Source organism: Alligator sinensis, unplaced genomic scaffold (genome assembly GCF_000455745.1).
Source record: "Alligator sinensis unplaced genomic scaffold, ASM45574v1 scaffold663_1, whole genome shotgun sequence".
Taxonomy (NCBI): Eukaryota; Metazoa; Chordata; order Crocodylia; family Alligatoridae; genus Alligator; species Alligator sinensis.
Window position 1 is genome coordinate 80,529 of NW_005842205.1, and position 8,142 is coordinate 88,670.

The following is an 8,142-nucleotide window of genomic DNA, read 5'->3' on the forward strand; positions in this document are numbered from 1 at the left end:
GGAATTGAGAGTTAGTTAGCTGTACTAGTCTGAAGTTAGGCAAAAGGCGAAGTAAAGCTGCAACTTATTTCATTCATTACCTGTGTTCTCTGCAAAGCAGGGGGTATCATGCATCTCCAAAATAGTTTATAAGGTGCAACTATACCCTGCCTTCTGCCCAGCTTCAGACTAACACAGCTAACTACCTGATTCTGCATACAGATTTCATAGGCATTAGGGCTGGAACGGACCTCGCAAAATCATCAGGTCCATATAACAAACCCTCACGAAGTCTGAACAGCAATTCATGAAACACCTTCTATAAATGTCGCATCTGCAGAAAAGAATTTGAATGATCTTTTGCCCTTGACTCTCATTAACCACCTCTGGTTGCTTTATAAGCCACACCTCCAAAAGAGGATGGGAGGAGATGTACAAAAATCTGTTTTACAATAATTACCAGTATCATTTTAGGCTGCAATCTCTGAATTTTCAAGATAAGAAAAGTTCAATCAAATTGGCAAGTGATGGCAAAACTCCCAGGAACACATATGGTATACAAATGCTACATAACAGGGCAGAGGGCTGCTGCTGCCCAGCACAGGCCAGAGTTTGCACTCTACAGTGGAGGAGAGCACAACCAAGGGGATGAGTGGCATGGTGCAGCTCTGTGCCATGAGCTCCCTCGCTGGATCAGATCTCTTTGTGGGCCAGATCTAGTCTGCACACCATAGGCTGCCAACCCCTACTATATAATAATGCATCAAGGATTGGACATTCTCTCCCAGTCAGTAACAAGACAATGTTACAGAAAGAATACAATGTTGCTGGAGGCACCATTTGATTAGGAGTCATGCCATCACTGCAACTGTGTCTTAGGCCAGTGGCTTAGCCAAATTCAAATATAATTAACATTATATTTCCCAGCAGTTTTATTTCTCAAACTAACAGTGCTGCAGGATACTACTAAACAACTATTATGTCCCATGCAAAAAGTGGCTGCACTTCAGTGGGTATATAAGCATTTTTCTTTGTAAAGCAAGTTAAGTGCTTTGGAATGTTTTATCATCATCATGGATAGTTTCTTTTCAAATAAGCAAGGTAAATAAAATTAAAAAGTGTCAGATTGAGGTTTAAAACATTCCCTGCCAATAGCTTTACAAAAAAGGAAATTCAATAGTATAAAAACATTTTCAGTAGTAACAACAGGTCTGTGGTGAAGCTGGGAAGTCTCCTGTACTTCTGAAATTGCTCCAAAATAGCAATACAAAATGTAGCTGAAGGAAAAGACATGGGGATTGTCCACAGTAAAACAAGACCTTACCCAGCCTAAAGTGCATGAACCTTGTGTAACTTTGGGGGGATTAATTCAGCACGAGGAACTCACAAGTGATCCCTTCAACAAAAATTTAACTTTATTTCCAATATAAGACTAATCACAGCTCATTTATAATTCTACAGAACTATAATTCATATAAACAGATTTACAATTATAATTAATAGTAAAAGAACACATGAACACTTACCCTGCATTATTACTGACTGCAGTTAGTCCTTTGACTCCAATCTTCAATAAGCCCCCAATAAGGTTCTCTGGAATTCCGCACAGCCCAAAACCTAGGAAAAATACAAGTAAACAAGGGATGTAACAACCATTCTGGCCCAATTAGATTCATCCTAAGAAGTGAATATGTGCAGCATATAGGCTGGAGGGGGGGGGGGGGGGGGGGAGAAAAAAAAAAAAAAAAAAAAATCACAAAAAAAATATCATCACAGACTGACCTGAAGGGACTAAAACTGCTTCCAGGTGAACAAGCTGTCTAATTCTTAGAGAAAATGTCATTCAGAACAGAAATTAAAGGTTATTTCCAATAAGGGACTTGGGCACCTCAATTCTGCATAAGCCAAACCCCATGCCCTCCAGTCAACTGCCTAATGCAGGCTATACATATACTACAAAGACACCTTGTTTGACTTGAAAGCACTGTAGCTGCTGAGAGTGATGCTTAGGTGCATGCCCAGGACTGTCCCAGTGAGCAGCTCAGCACATACCCACGGATCAAGAAAAATCCAAAAACTAGGCTTTCTTCTGTCAAAGCTCCCTAAGAGTGCCAGTCTGGTAAGCAAGCTCACACCACACTGAGCAGAGACACGAAATTCCTTACAAAAATGCTTCCTTTGGACAAGGAGGCTGGCTTCTGGTTCTCACCTGGTATAACAGATTTGTCATACAAACGCTGGCCCAAGAAGTGAAAAGCCTACGAAACTCCCTCCTCAGGCTTGGAGAGTTTAAACCCACATTTCCCAGCTACTTGGAGAGCATCCTAGCCACCACGCTATGTAGGTCAAATAGAACCATCTCTACCTCTCCTGTTGAAGTAGGTCCATTCTGCAGCACATAATTCAAGATTTGCTGGGAGGCAAAGGGAAAGGAGAAAGCCAAAAATAGGGACCAGACTCTAGGTCCCTCCCCTCCCAGGAGATTCTACCCATTAAGATACAGTCCAGCTCCTTCTTGCTTCCTGTTCTAGCTCCAAATCTCTTGAATTCTGTGTTGCTCAGTGGCCCAACTTCAACAAAGTGTGGAGTCTGGGTCTTAGGGCTCCCTGCATATGGGTGGGAGATGTTGGTTTGAACCTTCTAAAGGTGAGGAGAGAATTAAATCTTCCTGGGTGAGTGCTTTAACCACCAAGCCAATGCATAAAACTTAGGCAGCATCCCCACCACCACTTGAAAAGAAAACAGCAAGTCTTACTCAGATAGATATATCTATAAACATCTATAATATAGATCTATCTTTATCTATATATTTTATTAGTTGTAATAATATATTAGTTATTAGTGGCTACCTTCAAGGGAGGATCCTGAGGTCTTGACTTGGAGTCGAAGATGGTACCTGCCTGCACCTCTGAATTAGGTGGCTAAGCCATGCAGAGAGGGTGGGTTTTGGACTCTCTCCTGTCCTGAGAAATTCCTTACTTGTTAGTTATAAGCAGCTTCCTGCTGCCAGTCCTGGCAGTTTTGGATCCTGATCTGAGAGTGCATCCACACCATACACTAGATCCAAAGCTAACTCCATGTGAACTAGCTCAGGACTAGAAGCAGGACAACTGTGGTAGCAGGAGCTCCCTGTCAACTAATTTACACACTGATGCTCAATTCGTACACACAGTGTAAGGAACCCATGTACCTAACAGAGGGCTCTGGATTCCTCTGAGTGGGTCCAGAAAGTCATATGTTGTAGTGCCTGAGTTCTTTAAATTGAATCCAGTCCTGGGACTTTAACTATGCAACTCCCCTGACCATGAGAATGCCTCTTCCCTGATCTCTGCTGTGGCTTCCCCTCTTCTGCAACATCACAGTCAAACTTTGTGTCAGTTTCAAACAAGAGACAGTTCTTCCTCCTTCCCCTGCCCTACCCCCCTCCCTTCCCCCATAAACACACACTTCCAATCCAGTCAGGTTTCATTCCTGGAAACTCTCTTTGTGTCAAACTCTGATCTCTTTTACAAAGGTGCAAATTCTGATCCCAGTTACTTCGGATGATCTTCATCATGATTCTCATCTTCGTGCCTACTATTTCTGTACTCTGGTTCACCTACAGAATCCCTTTTACCCATGCCCCCACCCCCCAAAAAAAACCCCAAAACACCTTGTGAAAAGCCATCCCTCCCTTCCATGAAACTTTCCAGCTAAAATGCCAACTACCCATCCTATCTTTACTGGAGATTGTAAACTCTGAAAGCCACTAATTATGTTCTTAGGAATAATCACTGAACTATGGCATTATGCACAGTATAGATCCTTTTATAAAATGTGCATTCCCCTTTGACTTAGCTGTTATAAATTCATGGGATCTATTTTTCTGAAGTTATTACATGCACTCCTTAAAAAACAATTCTACCCAGTCTACTACTTACAAACTTTTTCAAGATTATGTGCATTTTTGGCCTCTAAGTAGGACAGACAGAAATGTACACTTATAATATGATACAAAGCATCACCAATCTAGTAGTAAACAGAAACTGTAGCATTGATAAAACTTAGATCAGTCTTAATAAGTAACAGTGTCCATATTCATAACAGTGTGGGGTTTCAAAGTTAAAAAGAAATAAACATTTAGACTCAAGTTTTCAAAAACATCCAAGCCCCACAGAAAGTAAATAAAATTTAAGTTTGAAGATAAAAATCCATATCAGTTGACACCTGTACCACATTGTTCACATTAGGTAACAGGCACAGAGAGGCTTATGATCTGTTTAAGGTCATATTAAGTCAGGTACAATGCTTAAAAAAAAGGGTACTCTATCAGAAATTGAATCTTTTAAATTAGTCAATTAAGTGTACTGACAGGATAAGCAGAAGTGTACTGACAGGAACATTGCAAAATATCCATCCATGAAGGAATATAAAATTATTTATATTTTAATTATTTGCAATTAATACTTACCACCAACAAGTAGTGTGGCCCCATCAGGTATGTCTTTTACTGCTTCTACCGGATCAGTATAGAACTTGGTGTTCAGCTGATTGCTGGTAGAAAAATAGCAGCTGCAGCTCTGTAAAACCAGTACAAGAAGCCAGCATGAAGCACGTGAATGTTTTGAATTGCTCCTCTTATACAGAGCATCCCATAAACTGTGTAGCGTGGAGATAATGGATATGACTAGACTACTAGTAGTACTAATTGTATTACTCCAAGTGCAGATTAAGGGCTAAACCCTGTTCCACGTACTCACATCAGTGGTGCACATGCAGGCATCTAACTGCAGTTTTTGGTACAACTCTGGGCAAGCAGGTGTATATACCCACTGAACATGCTCAATGAGACTGAACTCTGGCCAGGAAGGTATGCAATAACACACCCCTCCATTCAGGTGCACACATAAGGCTCTGGAGGCCTAGAACAAAACCCCATGAGGATGCTATATGTCAGAAGGGGAGAAGGGTCCTCCCCTGTTTTAGCCCAATAGACTACTAGAGGGATTTTAAATTTGCAACTCCTGCTTTCTAGCACCAAGGCAGAAGTCTGGCATTATTCAAAGCCCTCTGGGTAAAGGAAGGCCTTGAATCTGGGTCCCTCACTCCTTGGGTAAGTGTCCCAACTGCAGCGAAACTATTGGGCTACAACATGAAAGTGCCCTCCTCTTTCACCTCTACTGGCATTGCTGCCATCAGCTATGCCACAGGGCAATTCTGTATCACCAGAAGGCAAAACAGAATCTGAAACTTTGTGCAAATGCTCGAAACTGTTCTATATGAACCATATTGGCACATTAGATGGGATAAGTTTTATCCCTAAGTCTTTTTATTTTTGGAGGGGAATCTGGGTGAGACTCCAGCAACTCCAGGGAACCAGCATCGGCCTGATTCTGGAACTAACAAAGTACTGGCCTGGTCCTCAGTATAAGCAAGAGCAACCCAAGGACTTCTTGTATGTAGCTTTGAAGGTTGTTCAAGTAGCCAGAAATGTTTGAGGCTTAAAACTAACCTAGTCAGAATACCTGTAGCTGAGGCCAAGGAAGATTCAGAGCCACTATGGTAGGAGCAGACTAGCTAGAGATTCTCACAAGGCAAAACAATCCTTTCCATGAGAAAGTCATGTGCATGAAGAGATTTGCTGTACATATTCGAAATGTGTTTCCCCTCCATATGAAGCAAACTGGATATGTAAAACTGGAAATATACATAACTGAATGGCTGTAGTACTACAGTGGACTCTATTTATGTGCCCAGCCTCAGGTGTCAGAGCCTATACACTTACTCAAAGTATAGATTTACCTAATCTCAATGCAATGCAATGTAAACAACGCTCATTAACTACAGAAACAACCTGTACTAAGCTTTTAGCACCTCATTAAGGCTCCTTCTCTTGTTTGTCCCAGTGCCTGGGCTGCAATCCTAAAACTAACAGGAACACACAGTTCAAAGCTCCTTGAGCAACCTTGACATTGATGGCTCCTTGTCAATTAATGGAAGTACAACTACCTCCATAGTAGATAGTATTATTAAAATTCCCTAAGCACTTAAGTGGGTTAAACTATAGGCAGATAACTGATGTTTGCTACAAGGTAAGCAACAAGCAAACAATTGGGACCAGCACCCTGTTTTGAGTTGAGCAAGTTATGCAAGTGTCCAACATGCATGTAAGTAGAGTACTAGGACACCAGCAGCAATCAACATTTAAGCCAGCCTGTCATACTGACATAGTCTGGGCCACAGGATACATGGCAGTTAAAATATTGGTAAAGGTGTTTCCACAAGTGGAGCTACTGTTGTGGAAGGAAATTTTGGAAGAGAAAAATCTTATTTATATACATTTTAAGATAGTGATTTATTTCTTCCCTAATGAGTTCTTTTCAGTTTGAATTATAATCACTATCATGGTATTTGGCCTACTTCTAAGACTTCAGAAAACTGGCTGTTTCATCAGTGAAAATAAAAACAGTAGTATTTACATGAACTATCAGGGAAAACATCCTGATAGGATGGAGGTGTCATGCTACCTCAAGGGGAGTGCAGAAGTTCCCTTCCTCTGGATTATAACATAGATTATTTTCTATGCACACTGACTAAATTGTGTAACTCCAGAGAGCATAGTACTAAAATAGAATACAGTTAGGTTAAGAGACAACTGCTACTTATGTTGCATTACAGTTACTTACTTTGGAGCACAATGGCAACAGCATTATGCACAAGTCGTCACACATCTGGACTTTTTTGTGAATTTATGCACAACAAAAGTCTACAGGCAACATATCTGGCTAAAATTTATATGCAATAAAATTTATATGCAACAATAATAGCTCACCATAAGGTAAAAACTTTGTTAAGCAACCACTAAAGGATCTCTTAGAGACAGACTAATAATGATGTTCTTCTGTACAGAGTTTAGTGTATGGCGTTGCTTTGACACAAATGGTGTCAGTGCAGTGGTGCTATGCTTTGAAACTAATATTTCTTCCTTCCAATAACAGATTCCAAATGCAGATCTTTTAACTTAAGTGTATAATTCTTAAGTGTCCAGTAATAAAATTGTATGTTACAGCTCCACACGTGGCTGAAATACGACTCTTGTTTCACTCAAGTAATCATCTATATCATTTTCCTTAGCTGTACATATCCTTATCTTACAGAACCATACCAAGATGAAACAAACTGAGATTCCCATTGTTAAATGCCCTTTGCTTTCACTGGAACTGCGAGCCTATCACTGATAATTTCCATTGTATCACTATGTCCTTAAATTACTGATTGTAATAAGCAGCAGCTACTGGCATCCAATACTGCCTACACTTCTGGTCAGCTGGTATCCAGAGAAAGAAATTTAAACCGGAACAGGTGCAGAGTAGGGCTACTGCCATCATGTGCAGAGCAGACAGGCTATCTTTCAGAAGAGCTTAGTGTAGGTGGGGAGGGGATCTGGCTGTTCTCTCTACAGCCAGCAGGGGACAACCATCAAAAGAGGGAGAAGCAGCTGGCTGGCTCAGGAACAAGCACAAATAAACAGAGAATGAATGAACTAAGACTGAAAAAGAAAAATAATCAAAGATGGCTTGCTCAGAGCAGCGAGGCTGTGGAACAGCAGCTGTTGGAGGAATGGCATCACGCAACCCAAGCTTGTTTTAAAATAGAGCTGGACTGAGCTTTTAGAAGATGGTTGCCTGGGACGACAAGCAGCAACACCCAATGCCTGTGGGCAGTCACACAACCATAGAAAATGAAGGCGGGAAGGGACCTCAGGAGGTCCCATCTAGTCCAACCCCTGCTCAAAGCAGGGCCATCCCCAACTACATCCTACCAGTCCCAGTCTCGTGCAGGAGTTTAGGTGATGGACTGGATGGGAGGGTTTGGAGAGGGATGACCCTGCCTCAGGCCCGGGGGCTGCGCTAGATGCCTCTGGAGGGCCCTTCAGCCCCGCTCCTCTAGGACTTGATGCCTCGGGCCCTTCCCGTCCTGCCTTCCTGCCCCTGCTGTGCAAATCCCACCGCTGTGCCGACCCGACACCTAGAGCAGGACTCGCCGGCGCAGGACGCGGCCGCACGGGCAGAGAAAGGCGTGCCCAGGAGGGAGGACAAGGTCAGACCGCGCGGTGCTCCAGCCAGGGCCCCAGAGCCACGGGGCCGGCCCCAGGCTCCCCGGCCTCTGCCCTTCACGCCCGGG

The 8,142-nt window shown here is 42.4% G+C and overlaps 1 protein-coding gene across 1 annotated transcript in view; it reads right to left on the reverse strand.

The window, feature by feature from the left end:
* Nucleotides 1-8,142, reverse strand: part of LOC102386191 (succinyl-CoA:3-ketoacid coenzyme A transferase 1, mitochondrial) — a gene marked incomplete at its 3' end in the record, with an annotated part of 94,343 nt that overhangs the window by 80,156 nt on the left and 6,045 nt on the right. The window contains exons 2-3 of the mRNA XM_025207714.1: nt 4,430-4,662; nt 1,506-1,596 (exon numbers count right to left, since the gene is read on the reverse strand). Coding sequence (XP_025063499.1) covers nt 1,506-1,596; nt 4,430-4,662 — 324 coding nt within the window. The remainder of the gene's footprint in view (nt 1-1,505; nt 1,597-4,429; nt 4,663-8,142) is intronic.